At 37.6% G+C, this 24,201-nt stretch overlaps 1 protein-coding gene across 1 annotated transcript in view; it reads right to left on the reverse strand.

The window, feature by feature from the left end:
* DCP1B (decapping mRNA 1B) overlaps positions 1-24,201 on the reverse strand; it is a 47,045-nt gene that overhangs the window by 1,771 nt on the left and 21,073 nt on the right. Inside the window, exons 4-8 of the mRNA XM_064458521.1 lie at positions 20,057-20,123; positions 17,735-17,870; positions 9,267-9,395; positions 7,695-8,534; positions 1,000-1,248 (exon numbers count right to left, since the gene is read on the reverse strand). Coding sequence (XP_064314591.1) covers positions 1,000-1,248; positions 7,695-8,534; positions 9,267-9,395; positions 17,735-17,870; positions 20,057-20,123 — 1,421 coding nt within the window. The remainder of the gene's footprint in view (positions 1-999; positions 1,249-7,694; positions 8,535-9,266; positions 9,396-17,734; positions 17,871-20,056; positions 20,124-24,201) is intronic.

Genomic DNA, 24,201 nt, shown 5'->3' on the forward strand with positions numbered 1-24,201 from the left:
TTTCCTTGAGTAGTTTCCTTTTTAACTTCATATATGCTTTTCCTACTACGCAGATACTCAAAGTGTGTAAAGATAGGATAATGTGATACTTTTATTTTTTAACCCCAAACTAAAAATACAGGGAAAAATGAGAATTTGTTAAAGATAGTACTTTCTTTCTGGGTCTCTAATTTCAATAATGTTTTAAGTGAGTAACTTCAAAATTCCAATAATTACTTTTATTTTTATTCCAAAGCCATACAGGCACATAGTTTTGGCCTACAAATTGGACCCTTAAACCTGTGTCTCTTTTCCTTATGCTTTATAGCCAGGTCTTTAGTTATAAACCTCTCCTCAACCTCTACTCTTCAGATATTCATCACAAGACAAGTTAAGGAAAAAAATAATTCATAATCACTCACATCATCCCAGAGCAGTAAACAATCATCTCATACATAATGTTGCTAATGCTTTGTCTCATTTAAACCTGATTAACTGCAGCAAGAGGGATTTTAGCATTTGAACCACAGTATTACATTGAATAGAGTGAACTAGCATATTTTTAGGCTATCTAACCCGTATTTTGAAGTTGTTTACACCCATCCTGCAATTTTAATTGCCCATCTGCATTCCTCTTACTGCTAACATGCATCTCTGAAATATATGACAGCTAGGACAATCACCTATTCTTCATCCTTAGCTAAAAATATAATAGATATCTCTCTGGCTCATAGGCCAACCTTATGAAGCCTTCGGTCATATTTGTTCCTCTCCATCAAATTTATCTTTCCTGAATCCAAAACCAGATGCATTATTCAAAATGCAGTTAAGCCAGCAGTGTGTGAGGCAGGGCCATGCCATAGTGCTCTGTTAACATTCAACTATAAGTAGCACAACTTCCATCATGTATTCTAACTACTCATTTAGCCTCTAGACCGATGGATGCAACTGATTATAGGCTGTTTATATCAAAATGGGAATCAGATTTTAAACAAAGTAGGAGAATCCTTGGTGCTTTACCTGGATCAGGTGTAGAAGTGTTTCCTGCAGCTGCATCTTTGTCATTGAGCTGCTGTTGACCGCAGGTGGCTCTGGGGTTTGCAATGGCAGGAGAAGGCTAGCTGAGCTAGCAGCAGGTTCTTGGCTTGCTGCTGTTAACCGCCCACTTTCGCTTGCTTTTGGTGGAGCAGGTGTGGACTGAGTGAACACCATTGGGGACATCAACAAAGTAGGAGTCACAGTGGCAGGAATACGTTGAGGTGAGATTACCTGTCCATATAAAAATAAAGTCATCAATTAAACCTATCTACTGATTTCTATGGGAATAAAGATGGTGAAGACTGCAGGCTGATTGGCAACAGGTACAGAGAGTACTGGAAATTGATACAGTTATGTGAAACTTCAGTTCAGGACCACCTATATGATCTATTTCCAGATTAAAAGGTCTTCCATGCAATTTGATATTGCACCAATGGATTCAAGTGAGATTAAGTCTATCTGATCAGCAAATGATCTTAGGACAAGAGCATTTTACTACAGAAATCAGACTACTATTAAATATCACCATTCAGAGAATGCAGCTGTAAAGCCTTCTTCACAGAGACAGTAAGTCATCTCTGACAATATACTTATATGCAAATATCACTATTAAAGACTACTGTATCTAATTGAAGAATATTCTACCTAACACTAGAAAGTATTTTCCAGTTATAACTTTCTAATTGCTTTATAAATATATATATGTACATATTTTTCTCATTTTACTTAAGGAGAAGGGAAAGAAAACAGATTAAGTGATTTATCTAAAGAGCCACAGTGAGCTGGTGGCACTGTCAGAAACACAGCTGACTCCTAACCAACACCCAGCTGACAAAACCAAAAAGGCCCTCAAAGAGGAGGAAAACCTTGTTGCTGCAGTAGTTCTGCAAGTTCCCTCAGTATCATATCCATGCCAACCTGCAAAGACAGGTGTCAAAGAATTTTTACGGTTAAATTTCACAACGCATCTTGGAACCGTAGAACATGCAGGACTAGCAAATAATATCAAATATAATATACAACATAATGGAAAGTTTATTTACTCAGTTTGCAGATATTAGCACTCTCTCCAGGTAATTCTAGTAATAAAACTGAATCCTAATCAGCCATTTCCTCGCTATTCAAGTATCTGATCTTTTTTTTGAAGAACAGAACATACAAAGGAATTTATATGAGCTCACCAAAGCTCCTCTCTTTCGGAATGGAGTGTGATTTATTGCTCCTGTACAAAGGTGAAAAGCTACCGAATCACTTCACTCTGTGTCCTGGGTTACACTTCAGTTTTGAAGAAAGATTAAAATTAAGAAAATAAAACTGAAGTTTATCTCCTAGGTATGCAAAATAATGGAGTTTAATATTAAAGAACATTTATGTTTTTGTAGCTTGTCTTACTCCTAGATTTGATTGTTCTGCCCAAGAGATTTCTGAACAATGTTAGATAGGCTACAATACAAAGAGAGGTAGAAAGAAATGAGGAGGACTGATATCTCATGCTATTTTACACAAAACGTAAGGAAGCAGGAAGACTAGGGCTCAGGAGAGACTCATGGACATGAAAAAGCATGAAATAAGCACCCAATGCAAAAATCTCCCAGTTCACATTTTAGGTAAATACTGTTTGTGTTTCTCAGATGTAGAGTACTACTTAAAAATGAAACTCTTGACCTACAGCTTCTTTCCTGCCCCATGACACGTAATCATAGCAACAATCATTAAGGTCTGTGTTACAAGCTCCTGAATGAGTTAAAGTATTCCCATCTCATTGTAGGTTTGCTTCAAACAATAAGGGAGTGCATATGTTTGTGCACCTATGCTTGAAGAACAATCTTAATTTCTGAAGAAAACCAATGTAATTCCAGAGTTACATCCTTATGTGGAGTGAGACCTTCAGACTGTGCACAGATGTTCTCCTGTGAGAAGATTGTTCTCCTGCCTGTGGAAGATTTACTACCTCCAAACGCTTATCACAACGCTTCTCCTCTACTCATCCATGCAGCTGAAGTGACTTCTCTTTAATTTACCTCAAGCAAAATTGGCGGGGTTTGCTTAAACCAGATGATTGTTCCTAATGTGGTTTACACAACACATACACAAACTGCTTTCCAAGGGCCGGAACCTCCAGCAAAGGGATGGCAGTGAGCAGCTGGAGGAGATAAAACTGTCCCACTAATATAGCTGAATCTACGACAGACCATGTCAAAGACCTAGTTGACACATCCTTCAAAATCAAAAGACATTTCTCTCTAGAGTCCAAGGCAAATAAAAAAACCTGAGACAAACTGTGCTCTTAATAATATAGAGTTACTACTGTCAAACATGTATAATGTTGTGGTTCAAAAGACATATGAAAAATTATTTGTTTTCCCTGGATGGAAACGGCTTTTTGGTAGGACTTGCCAGGCATATGGAAGCTATACGGAATAAGCAATATTGCCATCTACTGGTGACACAGCTAATATCTACAGGTTACTGCAAAACTTAAAACATTTTTGTCAGAAGAAGAGAAAATACAAGTATAATTTTTTTCAGTGTGTAGCATTTGTTTCTGTATGCAAACATTAAAATGTATTTTTGCTAACAGTGCATGCTCAAAGACTCTGCCATTTAACAAAGTTTTACATAAACAATGGGGTTTTTTAAAAACATAAAGGCAAACTTCCATTTTAGATTTAGTTCAGATCACCTTCAGTGTTTGGGACAACTGACACCCATCAGAAAATGGGAAGCCTGATCTTGGCATTACTAGTGCAATTCCTAAAGCACCAAACCTTTGCTGAAAGCACTGAAAATGCTCTGTAGGCACATAACAGCCTTTGGGCCAATCTTTTAGCTTTGAGTAATTTCTCAGAAGACATAACAGTCCTTCCAAAATGCTCTTGATCAACTTCTTTCCCACAGAATCTAACCTGAGTTGCTTGTTCATCCACCCTCTACTGAATTATCTCCACCTTTATCAGGTCAACGCTTACATCTCTGAGTCACTAATTGTGGAGTAGGAGCCTACTGTCAGTTGTGCAACAATGAAAAATGTGCAAAATAATTATTGCAGCATATAGTGTTCCTTCTCTGAAGCACAAACGCTAAGATATCTGTTTGATATTTTGCATGGCTGCTGGCAGCTAGATGACATGATAGCTGGCAAATTCACATAACGCCATAAACTACGGAATGAATTGGATCTCCTCTAATGCAAACTGGCACCCTCTGTTGCTTCCTACGCGTGCAGAATCCCACGTGCATCAAGTGCTCCTCCGGAGCATCAGCACCCAGTGGGTGCTGTGGGCCTCTAACTGTTTTTAGTGGCATTACTTAAAATTGAGACTATTTGATCTAAGAATGGTTCAGGAACTTTAAAGACAGTTACTACTAAAATAAAGCTGGCTACAATGCTAACACTGCTTTGTCTTTCAAGTTTAATTAATAATTTTTTAGTTGATGTTTAACTACAGAATCTTAAATTACTTTTCAAAACAAGTTTAATGTACCTACTGCATTCCTCCTGTGCATGTTTACAATCTCATGCTGAAACTGCAGTCAGGACAATTGAGAGGTAACAGTGTGATGCTCACACCAAAGATACTAGGTACCATGCACACATTCAGAAGATGGAACACTACGTACAAAATACATTCTTGATGAAAATGCTCCAAGAAATGAGAAAAATGGGCTGCAAGATAAGTGGCCTTCTGAAGAAAATATAGATTTGTGTCAAGGTTTTATAAGCACTTTTAAAACCGTAATTCTGATTAACATAAACACTTAAGCATGCATGTATCTATGATGAGGATAACTCATGCCTAACACTAAGCATATGCTTAAAAGCCCACTGCAGATTAATGCTTTTTTATTGCATCTTAAGCACACGTTACTCACTGTCTGCATAAGGAATACTTCACAGAATAGGGCTGGCACCAGACCAGACTGAATGCTTCCGAGTATTATTCTTCAGCTTTTGCCTTTTTTTTTTTTTTTTTGGTAACCGGTCTCTTCCTTTCCATGTGGGAGATCACAGTTCTTACACCATATGGAGATGCAGCAGAAGCCAATTTAAACTTGGACTTGTAATGTGTCAATTGTGGAAAAGACTATTGCTTTCATTTTCTCAGTGCTGCTGATAGATCTAGTGTGCTCCTTTAATACGATTTTTCCAACAACAGACACTGTCCAGATACCTTTCTATTCCTGTCAGACTTCTTAGAATTAGCTTTTTTTTGTATACTGAATTGTTGTAAGAGGCAATACCAAAAGATAAATAATTACAGAGAACAAACATTTTGCTGCATTTGTTGTCAGAGTCTGCTTTGATCAATTTTGCATGAGCATGTGCAGATATATTTGTGCCAATTCAATTTCACTCAAATGCCTGTCTGCAGGCATGGCAGCACTTAAAGCCTTTGGTCTACAGCAAGGATGATATTATAAAAAGATTAATGTTGGTTTAAAAGTTGTTTCAAATTTTTATCTTACAATTTTTTTTTCAAGTAGGACTACTTCATGGGGCTAATTCATGGCATTCTGCAGGAATACAGACTTGTGCCTTCATTTTTAGCCCCCACTCCCTTTTGGTTTGGTTTTTTTTTTTTTTTTTTGGCAATCTGCCGCATGTAAAGGAGGCCATTCCTTCCAGATTGCAGAGCTTTAGGTGTCCTAAACAATAATCAGTCTTATTTCATCACCAGTTTTATTCTCTATATTAAGTATCATAACAATACTAAATGTGTCAGAAGAACTGCAACTAATACTGTTTTGATAGCAGCTGTGGCTGTGTCAGTCCGTAAAGCCACTTCTAGGCAGTCTCAAGCTACCCGGTCTGCTCACAGCAATGCAAAGTGAGACTGAGAGTCTCCTTAGTTGCTTTTTTTTTTTAAAGGCAAACCTGCAGCAATAATCACAGTGAATGGCACTTGTTCCAGTGAAGATCCTTCTCTTCTCTCAAGCTATTGTTCTATTTGTACTCAAGCATAAAATTACTGAAATTGCATTATGTCAGACCTCAGTAATTCCCTTTCCATATTGCAACTAATGCTGGCATAATTTTCTTTTTCAAATATGCACAAAGTCACTAGCCATATCAGCATCAATATGGATTGTTCTTTCGAAAATGTATCAGCCTATTTGCCATTTTTTATTTATGCATACTGGCTTATAATGTATAGCCTGGCACTTGCCTCATTTCACTTTTACCTTTTAAGGAGGAATGTCTTATGTCTCATGCTATCAGTACATTTACCAGTGAATCAGGCAATTTCTTTCATTTATAGCAGGCAAGTTCCATTCCCAGTGAAAACAGGAGTAAGTTTTTGTGACTCTGGGCCCTCTTTTTATTCATTAGTACTCCACTGGAACGTCAGATTACGTTCTTACATCAGTAAGCAACTGATCCTGAATAATTTCAATGACTAATCCCCCCAAAACTCTTTCACACACATTCAAAGTCATGCTGCTTTAATTAAAAGAATACAAATAATGATGACTATTTGCTATATCAAATTTATCTTCCTCTGACCTCTCTCACAGAATTAGAAATCTTGACCTGTCACAGTGTTAGTGACAGATGTAGCCCTTAATTGTGAAATGACTGTTTCAGCCTCATCATAAGTAGGATAACTTTCCTTGGAGCATGCTGCAGTATTCTGTAGTCTTTCATTCAGCTTTTTAAGAAGTTGCAACAGAAAACCAGCTTTTGAACTTTCCACTGAAAAGGTAAACACTTTATCATTTGGATAAGTAACTTCTAGACTCCAATACAATACAAGTCAGACTCTGCAAGTCTTGTGGACACTGTCCACAACAAAGGAAGTTAAATGGAGCTTAGATGCTTGCTTATCCCCAAACGGGACATTTAAAGACATTCAAGTGGAGAAGAACCTACAGAGAACGAAGCTGTCAACAAACACAGTAGTTGTCCAGGATTAGAGATTTTGTAATTTCACACGATGTTTTTCTGAAGAACAGAAAAATGCACTCGTGACAGGCACACAGTCTCCTGACATCTCTTGAATTTTTTAAGACACCACTCAGACTTTTAGGGTCGCAATCACCAGAATTAAGGGTTTTGGGTTTTTTGAAGGCATTCAGGCACACCACTTCTTTTTCAAAATAATACAGAGCAAATAAAAAAATAACTAATGAATAGCTAGAAGTAGCAGTTATGGTACAAGATAAGTAATTCAGCAATACAGAAATACTTTAAAAAATTGCTGTTAGAAAATAAGTGACCTTTTAAGCACCTTTAACACTTTTAGCAACTGGGATACAAAGGAATGCACTCCTGCACAGAGAAAGCTATGACTATTTTAGTATGAAAAAATAATTTAACCCAAAATAGTACACTCAATAACCAGTAATTACAACAGCCTGAGACTAAGTATGTCAACTGAAAACTCGGTGACTTTTCAAAGTGCCTCTGGAAAAACCCAAGACTGCAATATTTTTGGTCATTATTGATGTGCAAGAGATGCAGCCTTCAGTATTTACATTATCACAGCTTGATAAATCATAACTTACTTATGTTGTTAAATTATCACCTGCAAAATGAATGATGTGCAACATGTAATAAGACAGGAACAAGAATATACTGGCCAAAACAAAAAAAAGACTAACCTTACAAAACTCCAAGTTCAAGAGATTGCTCTATTTTTATTTATTTATTTTAAATTCTGAAGTTGCCCATTTACCTGAAAGAGAGAGCTCTGTTTTTCTGTACCCGGTGCCTTTTCCATCCAGGAATCCAGTGGTTTCAGTGTATTGGTATTCTGAGTAACAACAGGAAACTTAGCTGCCAAAGTTGGTCTGCTGGATACATGTAACTGTTGTTCTTGTTGCACTATCTGGAGCTTTTTCAGTAACTCTTGAGGTGAAATCACCCCAGAATTGGCTGCTTGATTGCCAGAGAGAGAAAGCGGCTGTCTAGGAAGTTTGGATTGTTCTTTACCAAGTGTCTGAGACTCTAAAGTCTGGCCTGGTAGGGAGCCATTGAAATATACCAAAGGTGGCTGGCTCATACTGTTTACTGGTGCTGCTGGTGCTCCAACAGCAGCAGGAGTCCTGCCAAACACAGAAGCTGTTGAGTGCACAGATCCTGTTGCACTGGGGTCCATTTTCGTCACTGACCCTGACTGACCCTGTAATTTCTGTAATAAGCTCTGAGTGCTGGCAGTATCCTGAACTACACGAGATGTTGCAATACCATGAGAAGTCACAGGTTGGAAGAGTCCTGTGAAAGTCTCCCCCACAGGGTGGATATTGCCATTTTCACAGAGTCGGTTCTCAGGAAACTCAGCAAGCGGGTGAAGGTCTGTCCCACGCACCATCAGCTTCTGAATGGCAGGGCAAAGCTGCTTCTCTGCAGAGGGCGAATGCCTGCTAGGTTCTTCGTAGGACAGGGAACGTACCACACCCTGCCTAACAGGAAGATTTTCTTGATGCTGTTTATTAAGTGGTTCTGAGACATCTGGCTTTTCTTGTTTTCCAAACAGTGCTGTCAAAGACAAGTGCTGTGGTTCAGGATCCACGTTCTGTGAGGGGACAAAGGAAAAAAGTAAACATAGTTCCCTCATGCATAAGTTACATTAAGCGGTGACAATATTTAGCCAGCAGTATTCAAGGAAAAGCCGAGAAAACTGCTATGCTCTTTTCTCCCCAGAGAATTTTTAATAGTTTTGTCACATAGGAAGGGCAAGACGACAGTTGTCAAGCTGCTAATGTGAGAGAAACCGGTGAATCTGAGATAGCAGTGGCTGCACTTTAAATACCGTGAAAGAGCATCTTCCCTTTCAGCCATCAGTACAATATTAGTAAGAGGCAGAAATCTCCCCTTGTGTGAGCAGGGCCACTTCTTGTGCATCTCCCTGTCTCAGCTGAATTCACAGTTTTTAGGATTTTGCAGTGTGATTTAGCTTGAAGATATATCAAGAGGCTTTTCTTTATTTAGATTAACTGAATTCACCTAAAGAAAAAGGACATAAAAAATGTGGTTCAGCAATTGACTAGATCAGCTTGCAATCAAAGCAGCATCTGAAAACTGAAAGACTAGTATTTCTTCGTTGCATCAGGATAGTATGCCTGTGACTTACATACTTCCACATCATATGGTGGGGGTTGGGGGCTTTTAATAAAACAGATTAGTTTTCATTAAAATAATTCCTTACTGTGGTTCCACCTCAAATTCTTGCGCTGACCTTCTGACTCAAATATTCCTACATGGCTACTCAAATACCACTATGCAGAAAACACACGAAACATTTTACCTTGCTTTGCTGAGACATTCGTTGATGCTGATTTTCACTAGGCTTCACTGGAATTGGTTTGATTAGGTTGGGGTTGTTATAGATTGCAGAGGAACTGGTTATTTGTTTTGGCTCTGAGCAGGTCTTACACTGCAACAGAAAAGAAGTATATTAAGTAAGTGGGACAGTATCTTTCCCCATAGTTCTCCACTATAGTAAAATCCAGACATGGCCAAGTACTCAATAACCAAAAATATTAGTCGCAGCACTGATGGTGAAATGTTATGCTACTGAAAGAACTATAACAACTGCAATTTAGTTTTCTAAAACCACAAAGCATATGTAAAAATAAACACTCGATTCCAAGATTCCCTGTGTATGAGGCTTCCCTCTAATTTAAATCTCAATTCTCATTCTTACCTTCTTTTTTTCCCAGCACTGAAAAAAAGAAAATTGAAAAAAAAAAGCACCTTAGAAACCTAGGAATAGGCATCCTTTTCCTGCATCAGTAGGCAGCTAAAAGTAGTTTAGATACATGAAGGATTAATGTGCCCATAAAGAACATTTAAAATCCTTTTTGTTAAAAACTGGAATTGTAACTCAAACTCCTTTACATAAATATTCCACATTGTGGGAACTTGGAGGATGCATACACCCACAGAGGAAAATAATTAAAGATTTAATCAATTTGTAGAATCAGTATGTTTTCTTATTAAATATGACGGGATTAAGAACAATATTTATTAAAAAATGGGCAGAAACATGACAAAGTGATCAGGGACACGGAATGACTGACATATGAAGAAAGAAGGGCATGATTTAACTGAGAAAAAAAACTCACAGAAAACACTGCATGAAAGAGAAATAATAAATGGAATAGGAAAAGGTGAACAAGACGGTCTTATTTACATTGTACCAAAAATAAATATATAGTAAATGAAACTACAAAAGCATTGGGTATACAAGGAATGCTGTTGTCAGTAGAAAAGAAAACGGTGTACTGGAAGTCACTGTCGCTTGATACAATTGAAACCAAGAAATTGGACTTTTAAAAGAATTATCTAACAAAAAGTTAATCCTATCTAAAAGGAATATTCATAGTTAATTACCTGAATTTGATGGGCTCTAAATTTTATGCCACAGGACTAATGGTTGGGTAAGGAATGATCAGATTCGGTTTCTCATTATTTCCTCCAAAGAGCCCAGCCTTGTGCATCACTCGGGACATAGCTCTAGACTGGACAGACTGCCATAGGGACACACAGTGCTGTGTGATTATGAAAATATAAGTGTCCTTTCCAGAACTTTCCTAGATGAACTCCTTATGATGTAAATGTGTTAGGTGAGAAAATAACCCCCTCTCTCAAATACACAAAACTCATCATTTAATCCATTTCTGACACCTACCGCTACAGTAATTGGTTCCAGACCTGCTCAGTAAAACAGAACTTCAATTTTCAAGCGGACTCAAGGGGCTCTAAGGGGTACTCAGTGCCTTCTTTGCAACATTTGTCCTCAGGAACCCCAGCCCCCTGAGGCTGGTGGGAAAGTCTGGAGCGATGAACACTTACCCTCAGTAGGGGAGGATCAGGTTAGATAGCGTGTAAGCCAAACAGGCACACACAAGTCCATGGGACCAGATGGGGTGCACTCCTAAGAGCGCTCCTCATTGTGAAACCACTTTTTATTTTTGAAAGGTAAAGGCAACTGGGGGAGGTTCCCAAGGACCGGCAAAAATCAAATATCAATACTGTCATCAAGAAGGGCAAGAAGGAGAATTTGGGGAACTTCAGGCTGATTTGCCTCACCTTGATCCCTGGGAAGGTGATGAAACACATGGCTTCCAATTGGAAACAATTTCTAAACATATTAAGGACAAGGAAGTGATTGGGAGTAGCCAGCATGGATTTACGAAGGGGAGATCATGCTTCTTCAACCCTTTTACAGTGAGATGACTGGCTCAGTGAATTATGAGAAAGCAGTGTATATATTTTACCTTGACTCCTGCAAAGCTTTTGACACTGTCTCCCACAACATCCTCAAAGACAAACTGGTAAGTGGACAGTGAGGTGGACAGAAAACTGTCTGACCTGCTGGACTCAAAATGCTGTTGGCATGAAGTCCAGCTGGAGGCCAGTCACTAGTGGGGCACCCTGGGGTTTGACATTGCAGTCAATACTGTTTAACATCTTCATTAATGACCTGAATGATGGGGCAGAGCAGGCTTGCAGACAATATAAAACAGATATGTGTAGTTAATTGACCAGATGGTTGTCCTGCCATTGAGAGGAATCTTGATGGGCTGGAGAAATGGGCTGATGGGAATATGAAGTTCAACAACGAGAAACTGAGGAAGAATAATCCCATGCAGTACAGGTTGGTGCTGACCAACTGAAAAACAGCTTTGCAGAAATGGACCTGGGTGGACAAGAAGTCGAATACAAATTGGCAACACGCCCTTGTGGCAAGAGAAGGCCAACAGCGCCCTAGATTGCATTAGGCAGAGCATTCCCAGTCGATCAAGAGAGGTTCACCTTTACTGAGTACTGGTGAGACCACTGGTTAGACCCCTCTATTAAGCACTGCAGTGCTACATCCAGTTCTGGGCTTCCCAGGACAAGGAAGATGCAGATACATGAAGCCTATGAAGTTGATTTAAGCACCTGTCAAGCAAGGAGAGGCTTAGTTTCTAGAAGAGAAGGCTCAGGATATAGTATCAATGTGTGTAAATACCTGATGAGAGGAAGTAAAGACGACCAACCTAGACTCTTCTCAGCTGTGCCCAGTGAAGACAAGAGGCAAAAGGCAAAATAACAGAATATACAAAATCTGGTTTAAACTTAAGAAGAAAACATTTTTTACTTTAAGGATACTGGAACAGGTAGCCCAGAGAGGTTGTGGAGACTCCATCCATAGAGACATTTAAAACCTGACTTAACATGGCCCTGAGCAATCCACTTTAGCTGATACTGCTGTAAAAAAGAAGGTTGGACTAGACTATCTCCAGAGGTCCCTTCCAATCTCAATTATTTTGAGAGCCTCTGCTGAAAAACCATCTTGTGGCTGTTTGGACACTTAAGGACTTCTGCAATGAATTCCTGAAGATGTGATCTTGCAAAGTAGAAATGTGGTTTCACCTGTGCACCTGGCTTTCTTCTATTGTATGACAATTTTTGGTTCAAACGTTACTCTTAGAAGTATCTTTAAACATGCACAGAGAATCATGCCATAGGGTGGTTAACTATTCGGTCTGGAGACAGAACAAGCACCTGCCTCTTCTTTCCTGCTATACCCATGCTGCATAAAGTGAGACACTTCCTCAAGCACTAGATTGGAAAAAACATGAAGAATGAAGTACTGACTTTGGCAATAACGCAGAGCTTCACAGCAAAATTGAATTTCAGTTAAATATAAAACCACATAGTAGGTGCCTCATGGCTAATCTGAGCAGGCCACATTCAACAAGTAAACATATTTAAACTCAGCTACATTTTTTTGCCTTCTCTGGGTAAAAAAAACCCCACACAAACAAACAAAAAAAATCAAAGAAATAATTTTACTAGAATGTGGTATCTCATTCACCCAGAGCCCTTCTACCCATCTCACCGTGCAGTGCAAGTCTGATGACTAAAGATGTCCCAAAATTCAAATACAGAGCTAAGTCCAAAGACTATTCATGGTAAGCAAATCAGTCAAATCAGTTTTCTTTTAAAGCTAGTCCATGCTTACCTCCCTTCTCTATGATTCAAAGCTGGATTAATGGAAGCATTTGACAGAAATCTACACTTAACTGAAGTTTCAGTTTTGCTTTGAAATTTGTATTTAAAATAGTTGTGAATGGATTGCTATGAAAAATCATAACAGAAAGAAGCCATGAAAAAAGGTGTAAAAGCCAAGCCTACAGCACTAACATAACTATTAAAGTCAAGCCTACAAGGCTAACGTAACTATTAAAGCTTTTATACTAAGGAAAAGTTTCCTTTCCATTTAGTAGCTCTGATTTAAATTTACCAATGCACTGCTCAAACAAATTGCTTTCTTAGGGTCTTCTGAGCTTATATGTCATTATTATTTAATCTGAGTAACTTTATTTTTATTTATTATATTTATTTATTGTTATACTTTCCAGAGTGTTCATATGGACCTGCAACAACGTCCTAGGACACAGCCTTCTGCAACCTCATCAACTTTTTTAAAATTTTAAATATACTGGGAGAAATGGCTGAATTATTCTTAAATCACTTTCCCCACTCAGTCTCTGACTGGTGACTTACATTATCTCTCATTCACTTAATGACTATTAGGCATCTTACCTAGTTAATTCTCAGATGAAAGATTTTTTCATAGTCCAAATAAGTGCTTCCTGTAGCCCCAATTTGATCTATACTAAAACAAGTGAAGATAATTTTCTTTTTTAGATTGGACAGATCCTAACCTGTTATGATACTATATAGACCCAAACTGCACTCCAGTAGGATTAAATAGCTTTTTTTTTCTCCCAAACTGTTCTCTTTCTACAGGATGCTGCCTTTTCTTCAGTATTTCTCCTTTTTTTCCCCCTGCTATTTTTCAGCATATCTTTTGGGGCAAAAAAACATAAAAGCATGTCTTTAAACTTTAACACGATGGATAACATACTCTTGCATATTTCACAATGAGTTCTGCTGAATTTAAATAAAACCATTTGGTCCTTATTTTTCCAGGATATTTTAATAGGCTGACTTCTTCAGAAACCGTGGGTACCTTAGATTCCACTGCCATACTCTGCATGATCACAGAACTAAGCATATACAAATGAGGTGAGAAGCAGTAGAGTTTAACAGAGTTATCACTGAGCATTTTTCAGACCAAATTCCTCAGTAAAATGAAGAGCAGTATACACAAAGGCCTATAGAGAACGACATTGACCTGAGTTGGTATCATTCCCATGATTTGGAAACATGGCAACTAGGCTGATGTGAAACACAGGGAAGTATGCTGAAGAAAATAAAAAGCCTGTGATGATTTCAAAGGAATCTGTAACTACTGGAGCTCAAAACGTAAAGTCATTTTGGCAAATGGGTAGCATGGCCTTCCTGATGAGTAAATGAGGAGCACCAGCATGACATTTTAGGCAACCGTCAGGTGGACAGGTAAAGAAGATATCAGATGCCATCATCATTAAACAGCAAAAAGGAGCATGAAAGAAATGTCACCATGCTCTTTAGTGGTAGAGCCAGAACAGTACTCATCAGCTACGACATCTGACGATTACTACATCTTGCTTCACAGGTCTGTCCTTTAGTCACGTGTCTTGTTCAAAGCTATGCTCCACCAAATGACACGTAAGAAATCAAAAGGTTCTAAGATCAAGTCAAAGAAATGCTAAGCAACATTGGAAAAAACCCAGACGTATGTGGTGATCATCAATCAAAAAGAACAACACCACCACTTAGAATGTTTTAGGCAAGTTTGGTGTAGTCAGAGAAATCTGAGGCAAACAGCTGCTCTTTGTTTTGAGATTTCATAGTCTACCTGTACAAGATATAGCTCAAGCTGAACAGAACATTGTCAAAGGAAACCAACAATGGACAAGCATGGTACCTCAGTATTGCAGTTCTCCTGAAGCAAACACCATGTCACATCTCAGTCTCATGCTCTGCAGCAAAAACCTGATTTTGAGACATGAGCTGCAAAGACCTACCAAGTACAAGAAGGAGATGCTAGAAGATCTGATACAAGGAGAGAAGGCCAGCCAAGACGTGATGGAACTTAGAAGAGCTTTGTAGATAGATGGCTATGCTGAAAGCAACAAATTTTTGAAGCTGTCAGAGCTCGAATGCAGAGCCAAAAAGCCCTGGAAACTGGGAATTTCTGCTTAGCTGATGTAAAACAGCCACAAGACGACATTAATGAGCAGTCACGTGACGTTGTACAAGGTGCTCTGCAGAAAAGACGGGCTAAGGAGGACAAGAACTGCCTCAAAGAAGAGAAGTTGCAGAAACGATTTCCATTCAGAGCCCTGCTTAAATGAGACATACAGAACCAATTCAGACTATGTAAGAACATTAGCACTGACCCTGCATCATCCACGCTGAGTAAGGCAGGTGCCCTCAGGAAAGCTAGACTTTCTGGGTCCTACTGTCAAGTCTTTCATGCAGTTAACAGATCAAAAACTGAAGCACCTGAAAACTTAGAAACTATATTCCTGTTTGGGCAGGGCAATACCATTGGAATATTTTGCTGAGACAGTGAAGCAGCAGTCAAAGAACCGAAATAGAAGCCAAGAGGCCACCCTTGCTCACTACCAGGAATGACATTCTTATCAAATGGTTATGTGTAATGAATAAGGAAGATTCAGTTCTTTGCAGCACATCAGGCAGACAAAGGATGTCTACCTAATCTGAACTTTAATAGATCAAAGATGGTGTAGTAAATGGGTGGATGCTGTAGAAGAACAGTGCAGCACTTGTAGTACAAGACAAGGCACAGTGGTTAAAGAGAAAAACATTTTGTCATGCTTTGTTCTGTACCCTAGCGACTCTTCAACTGTTTATCTCCCTAGCTATCATTATGAGACCTGCTAATAGCACTTCTTACCAGAGATCAAGAAAAGGCAAGCGTGCATTAGAATTATATTTTTCAAAAAATACTTCAGTGGTTTAGCAACTTAAAGCTCCATTAACAAAAAAAGGAGGGGAGAGACTATGTATTTTATTTTTCATGTAACCTCTAAATGTGTAACTTAATTTGGGAATAAGATATACCTTTCTAAGTTAGTTACACTCTTAAAAAAAATAATCATCATAGGACTTAAAAATTGAGCAAAATTCCTTAGATGCTTTGAAAAGTGATGTTCTTATTCTACAGCTCCCAACACTTTAAAACACCCTCTTCTCTAAACACACGCAGAATTAAAAAAAGAGAACAGCATATTTCATAACTGATTTCAGCACATCAGCATTGTAAGTCACAAGACATACACTGACAAGGATGTAGATGTCATAAAGCAGCCAAAAAAGCATGACTGCTGTGAAATATACTGACATTAAATGCAAAAAATGGTTGCCATTGCCTTTATTTATCACACCCTTCCTAATTTAATATTACCAACAAAACAAGAAAAAACCCAAATATCAAGAGGTCAGATACTCCTAGTACTCATGTCCCAGATGAAGAGGAAATTTTCATGTTATTTCCTTAGCAATCACTTAAATGATGCAGATCTTATCTGCAGGAAAAAAAATTCAAAAACCTATTATTTAAACAACAGATCTTCTAGAATTTTCTCCTTGATCTTGATTTTCTGTGTGCTCATGTCAAAATGGAAGGTAATTTTAAAAAGATTTATTACCGCCTTCTCACAGAATCTGAAGACAGCCTAATATTTTTCCAGTTTTCCATTTACAGTATTTTTAAGGTTATTTATTGAAAACTGCTTAAACATTTCAGAATATCTCAAATCATACTCATGTCAAGACCAGATTCTGATTCAGTATTAAAAAGCATAGAAAAGATACCAGGTTTTGGGGTGTTTGTCCACTATAATACATTAAATCCCTATTACAGAAAATATGAAGGTCCCGAGCTTCAAAAGAAGCTATACCACAACAAAAAGGGCTACATTTCACCATAACTCAAATAGTTGGTTATTATCTTCCTGAGTATCTTATTGTAGCCACATTTCAGAAAAAGAACTTTTTTAATTGCTTGTGCCTAAGATATATATTTCTAGACTCTGAATACTTACAAGCTTTATTATTGTATGACAACACATATGAAATACAGGGAACAGCAGTAGGAACCTGCTGGCTTTGTAACAATTTGCAGCATATATATAAATAGTTAAAATTATTAGATTTTTATTCCCCAAAGTAAAACGTTTTTGATTGCTCAATAATGCAGGACATTATTAGTCCATTAGTTATTTCTTTATTTAGAAATCTCAGAAGACCAAAGCAGCACATGGGCTGAAATCATACTACACTTCACCCTCTTCATTTCCTTCCATTAGTGTCTGAAAGTAGCTAACAACTACAATTAAAAGCAGTAACTTCACTGTTAATGGTTTTCTCTGAAGGAAGTTATTTGTACAAACCACAGAAACTATTAGCACGTTCGAATACTCCACCTAGAAAGAGGGCACAACTTCGAGGCACTACTCAATAAGCACAAGACCTCTAAGGGTCAAAATGAAAGCCAATTTATACTTGTTCTTACCTCCTACCATTCAACAAATAATCAGTCATATATGTTCTCCTTTCAGAAGTTTTTACTGATGGCATTCATTTCTTTTGAATTTTTAGCAAATTTCGATGAAACTTTTCTACCAGCCACTTCTACACAAAATGAGAGAGCACACTGTCCAACATCCGTTTCACTTTGAGTGAAACTATTTAAAAACAAAATAAAACCAAACCTTTTATATTTTAAAATGTAAAGTGTGAGCAAGTTGGCATCATAGTGTCACCAAAAAGAAGTGTCCTCTTTTTATAGACAGCAAGTCTCACCTTGGTATACTCATCTTTGGCCTTGGTAAGCATCCGTAAGATATCCACTTCTTTGTTATTAGCAGAATTCATGATCATTGGGGACACTCCTGTTCCTGTGCCCTGCTGTGCTTTGAATTGTTCCTGCTGAGTTAGGCTGAAAGTTGAAGGTGAGAGGAGAATATACAAGACAAAAAACAGATAAAATATAAAAAGTTTAACTACTTTACAATAATCAAAACTAAAATATTTTCATTATCCCCATCTACATTAAAACATGTGTAAAAAATCTCTATTAAAATATCTACATTAAAGCATAATTTGACCAGGCATGAGATTCATTTTCTCCAGTCTTGAATATGCTAGGCTATAGAATAATATTTCCGGAACTCAGTCACAATTTCTATACCCAGAAGGAGCAGGGAATTTATAGTGTTATTCAGTTCTGCTCATGGTGAAGAATGGCAAACACAACAAATCAGTCATTAACTACTAGCAAATGACCAATTTCCTGCCCCAGCTGTTTTATTATTATTGTAGAATGCTGAGAATTAAAACACGCAGCCAATTGGCTGAGCGACAGGGTATTTTTTATCTATATGCAACACTGCTATTATACACCACTACACGTGGTTTACAATTGCATGAATCCTCCGAAAACTAGTTTTTATTGTAGTAAATTACCAGTTTGAGAGTACCTAATCACCACCAACTGAAACTTGAGCTAGTTAACTAAAATTAGCTGTCAAAAACCTGGTTTCCTAGGGTTTATTGCTTATTTCTGTAAATTCATCCCCATCAATTATTTCTTGGGTCACAACCGACTCATTTTAGAGCTGTAGGATATACAGCAAAACCAACAAAAACCCCTAAACAAACCCCCACCATTGTCACAGTCTGTGTTTCACAACGTTTTGTCACTGCAAAATGAAAAGCAGCAGGTATTACTTTAAAAAGAGATATAGAGAAAACATGACTACCTTCCTATCCAGAGTTTTATAACAAATACTATCTGGAACATAGTGGTAGAAGAATTAAAGCACTTTGCTATGGATTGAGATGTGCGAGGATGAGCCTTGTTTGGACTTGTACTGCAGGGCACATAAAAGGGCTTTTGGGCACTTGGTAGCTTTGGCAATCAAAATTGATGTCACCTCCTCAGCATGCTTCTGGCTACAGAAGCTGTTAAGACTGGGACAGATGACCTGAAAAGGAGAGATTCACAGGTCTGACAGCGCCTTTGCATCGCGCTGTTAGTACCCAATGCTGTCAGCCTGACTGTAACCGCCTCCCATGGCTTTTCTTGGGATGACAAAGACCTGGCTCTACATCATCTCTCCACCTGTTCCTTAAAAGAATTGTGACACAATGATATGCCCAACCCTATATACCACAGGCAACCGGTATATCCAATCTCTGTCCGTTCCTATGGGGCCCCTTTACTATATCCTCCCCTTTATACCTCTAAAAAATGTAGATCGTATATGTTGATAAAAATCTATAAGACTTCAGCTCCTTCCTCCTCCAAAGAAACATGAAAAAACCCACAGAATATAGTGATAAGAACGGGATCATTGCAAACAAGCCCCTCACTAGGCCTACCAGAGGGTAGAGCAGAAGAATAAGCCCTGTCCACCCTGGACATGCGAAGAGACCAGTGACAGTGAAAAAACCATCCATGATACTGTTAGATTAAAATACAGCTGAGAATACAGTTCTGTGTGAAATTTTAATCTCCAACTTGACTGCAAAATTAAAGATGGTATAACATATATAAAATAATATTATGTATATAAAAGTACTAAATTCAAAACTAATTAAAATCTTGCTTTATATTCCTAAAACAAAGTGAATTTTGTACATATTGTTAAGAAATGAGGAAGCAGAAATTCAACCGTGATGTAGAAACAGGATAAAAACCACACAAATTTTATTATTACAGTATACCTTCATGATAGCCCACATTTACACTGATAGGGGGAAAAAAAGAGGTAACAGCAACATTAAAAATGAAAATCTCCCCAAACTGAAAAATATATTAAAACCCCAAAGAATACAATTCTTGAAAACAGATCTCTGAGTCATCAGGAAATAAATCAGATGAACTGTTACACTCTGATGTATCTGGAATGCTGCGCAGTAAATTATGAAACAGTATTGCAATACAGGGACTTATTTCTGATTATTCAAAATGCAGGTGTGTGACAATTTTACTCGACACAAAGTCTATAAAAATAGGTGTAAAGTAGAAAGGTATGACCATCCTAGTAATATAATGTGCATGTATGTACAGAAATACATACATAAAAAAAGCACAAAAAGTCTTGTTTACCCATCACTTACTTTTTCATGAGCTCTGCAATTCTTTGGCATTCTTCCTTATCATAAAACCAAATCCCATATATGGACACTGTAAATGCACATCAAACACAAACTATGAGCATCTTCTCAAACAGCAATTCTACCTGGTAGATATTTAAAAGTGACCTGTAAAGGAATTTTTCAATTTATTTGTTTTATGTTTTCCCCATCTATAGACACAAAAATGACACCTCAGATCCTCCAAAATCAAAAAAGATCAAAGTCATATATCTAAGGATGTAAATTACAAGCTGCTGAACTGTCAATAAAGGCAGAGGTATTTGATCGTTTTCTCCAGAACACTAAACCAGAGTTGGTTTTTTTCTTTGAAATCTTTTCCTCTGTCAATTTTTGCAGTTTTCTTATCATATCCATTAGGCTCGAGTGGCTAGTGTACTGTAGGTAGTATTGCATACATACATAAGCAAGAGAGATTTGTGTAGTTTTCAACAACCTTCAGGCCTACCTTATATATCCTCAAAATTGTTACAGTAGTACTAACATACCTCCACCTTCCTGCAGATTTCCTGTAATTATTTTCACCACCAAAGAAGTAATTATCTGTAGCCAACCCCAGGATTAGAAAATCTATATCTTAAGTTCAGACCTCCACTAACGAAAGTTCCTGCAGCTTTGCACAGCAAAAACAGATTTAAATTTACTAGTAGTTGAAGATTCTCAAACACACACCCCCTGCTAATGAAACCATCACGATGGCAATAGCCATAAGGGAACTGTAGTTAATGCAGCTTCCCCCATAACAAACAGGGAGCTTTTTCCACTCGCGACCATGTTATATAGCTCTTGTAAGATAGCCCAGGAATAAATCTACAATACTGTCTCCAAACAACCTGTTCACATTTGCCAGGGTAACTGTCCTAGTTTTAACCTCAGGCACAAATTTGCTGTGAGAAGAGGAAGGGAGAACCACTTTAGGGGTTAACATGGATCTTCCCCCTCTATCACCACAATCTTGTGTAACATCCGTGTTCCCGTTACATGATACAGTAGCAAATAGGCAACCACTGTGTTTCTTCTCCCGTCCCCTTCCTACCATAATGGAGGCAAGAGTTTTCCCTTAATCTTACTAAGAAATGGCAATTCCTAACGTGTTTTCAAACTTAATAGGGGCTAGATTTTATTTGAGAGGGGCATAAATGGATTGAGTACCTGCTTAAAAACAGCTGCAACATTGACCCTGATAATGTGATATTTCCTTATATCGGCAGAATCCAAAAGCAATCACTTCTTCAATTCCATAGAACCAAAACCATGGCATATGAAGTGTAAGCTGGCTTTGTTAATGTTTGGAAAGAAAACGAATGTGCAGCTGTTTGTAAGACACAAGTGCAATACTCATCTCCATTCCCCCTCAGATTTTCAGCCATGTGTTGTCTTTTATATAGCTAAAAATGGTTCAACTGTTTAATACAGCACACTGGTGAAAAGATTAAAAACCCCCACAAACCAACAGCCGTCCTGTAGACACACAATAAATAACTTTTAAAAGATGTACAGTCTTTTTCACTATTGACTTTTGAAAAGTGTGATGATTTCTATTATTCACCTAAAAAAAGGCAAGTAACATAATATGCACCAGTGGTTCTACAAATGTGTAGCGTAAGAGCTGATATGAACTGCACAAATAATCTCCTTTTTGTAACATAGATGTTAATGTTAAAATATGCATTTTAAACAGACAGTAATATTCTAACACATACCAGTAAGCATCCAACAATAAACTGCAACCTGTAGAAAACTGTGAAGGATTCGCAAGGTTCCAAAATACTGACCTATTATGCAAAACCACACATCCTTCTGACAAAACATAACTGAAAACTTCTTGTCCGTATTACAACAGAGCAAGCAGACTGAAAACTCCAGACAAGTCAAATTTGTTTTAATCAAGATTCTTCTTTGTTATAAAAGAATCTCCAATGCAGATGAGTATTGATGAAACTTTGGCCATCTGCTCCATCCTCTCAATTTTGTTTTTATGTCTGCCACAGCTGGTGGCATCAACAATATGCAAGACAGTTTGAACAGCTTTACCTCTTTGGCCCATTGATCAAATATGTCATAGGCTATTTATAAATATCTGAAAAAATTTGAAAGCTGACAGTCCCATGGAAATACTGCAGTGCTTCTGGCCATTAAAAGTTAAAAGACTGGAACAACAGCAGAACCAAGCTAGTTTACCTCAACTCAAAGACAAACACAAGTAAGCTGTCTGATTACCATTATAAAAGACCAATTCAGATTTTACAGAACTACAACTAAGATTTTGAAATACAATGCAAACAAATGCACACTCATTTCAGGTCACAGAATAAGGACACTCATTGTCTGTCCCACCAAACCACCACCCCAACAATATGACATCTTAACTGAAGCTTTATGTCATGATATCGCAGATCTAGATACCTTTAGCCTAGATGTTAGCCAAGCTTCAAACCCACACCCCCATACTTACTTTCTTACCTCAGTCATATGATACTTTCAACCCAGACTAGGAAGCACAGCTGAAAGCAAGCTAAACCCAAAACCCAAGATCCTCTGAGCTTACAGCTCACCCATTCAGTAGTGAAATCTTTCAGAAGTGGACAGTCCTTCCCTTCTTTCTTCCACACTTTCCGTCTCTACTCTGTTCATCTGAAGATGAACACTTCAGAAATACATGGAGAAATAATCACACAGCCGCTCCATTTGTTGTGGCACAACGTACTCCAAGCTCTTTCATGCGTGGGAGAACGATGTACCAGTGAGAAGGCAATAACTTGGTGGAAATCTGAGATACCGGGTATCCAAAGTACACTAATGCATGTTTCCGTATTAGGTGCTCATCACCTGGAGTAGCCATGGTGTAAATTCATACTACAGTAGTATATTCTGCTCTAATCTACATTTAAGGAAGCAAAAGTATAAACAATAGTACTAAAAATGTGCATTAACAGCCATCCTCTTGATTAACAATAAGCACAAAATGGGAAAGGAAATTTTTTTGTGTACGACAACACATAAAAACCCAAAACCAGCAAAAGAACCTAAGATGATTAGAAACTGTAACTGCCAAGCTAGGAACCTAGCATGCTCTCTGCTAATAAAAACTAAATACACATATAATACAAATTTCACTACAGGCTTTCTACCAGCATGAAAACACTGCGTGTCTTATCGGGATTAAATCTAAACAGATTACTTTTATCCGCCCTCCATCTCTATCAGACTGTTCGACAAAAAGGAAATCCTGACCTAAGTGTCATCTGTAAAGTGGTAATTTCACTAAAATGTTCACGTTAAAAATGAATCATTAAACAGCGGAGGCACAACTGAATCACTAAACAGCAGATGCACAAAGCAAATTCTTCTACTGCAGCACAAAAGAGGAAATATTAAGTCACTTTTAGGCCCAGCTTCAGCTATAAAGTTATCCAAGAGAGATTATTGTAAAAAACAAATCAAAGTCAAGTATCTTCTGCTAACCAAGTGAGCCAGTTAAATGAGAAGTAGCTAACAAAATCTCAATAAGCAGAGCTAGTTTATACTGACAAGATGATACACATCTATTCATCCACTTTCAACAGTTCCAGTCATTTAACAAAAGAAATAAGATTTAGTAATGAATTGACCACATTAAAGAAGAAAAAAAAAGGCACCAAAGTTATGATGTTGTTAACAAGATTACACAAAACTATAAGGATATAATGCAGCTATTGAATCAAGATGCAATTAATATTGAACAGGAATAAGCTAAATAAACTACTTAAAGCATCTAATTGAAGTAATTAACTATTAAGAGGTATCAGTCTTTAGAATTTTTAGAATTTGAAAAAGATAGGTTACTCATAAAACTGAAAAATTGTAACAAAATCTGTGAAGCTCATTTAATATAGCTCAGTGATTGAATTTCAGCAAGTATATTAGTTAATTTTTAGATCACAACTTCAGAGCCAATTCTACGGCTTCTGCCTTACAGTTTTCATTTTTTGGCTACGGATTTCTCCTGTCCTCACAAACACTAGAGCACTAGATACTATTTATAAGCAGAAGCTGACAGCTGCTATCTACCAGAATTATAGATGACAATTTCTAACCTCTCAAAATCTGAAACATTTTTTAATCTATTA

The sequence above is a fragment of the Phalacrocorax carbo genome, chromosome 1 (assembly GCF_963921805.1).
Source record: "Phalacrocorax carbo chromosome 1, bPhaCar2.1, whole genome shotgun sequence".
Taxonomy (NCBI): Eukaryota; Metazoa; Chordata; class Aves; order Suliformes; family Phalacrocoracidae; genus Phalacrocorax; species Phalacrocorax carbo.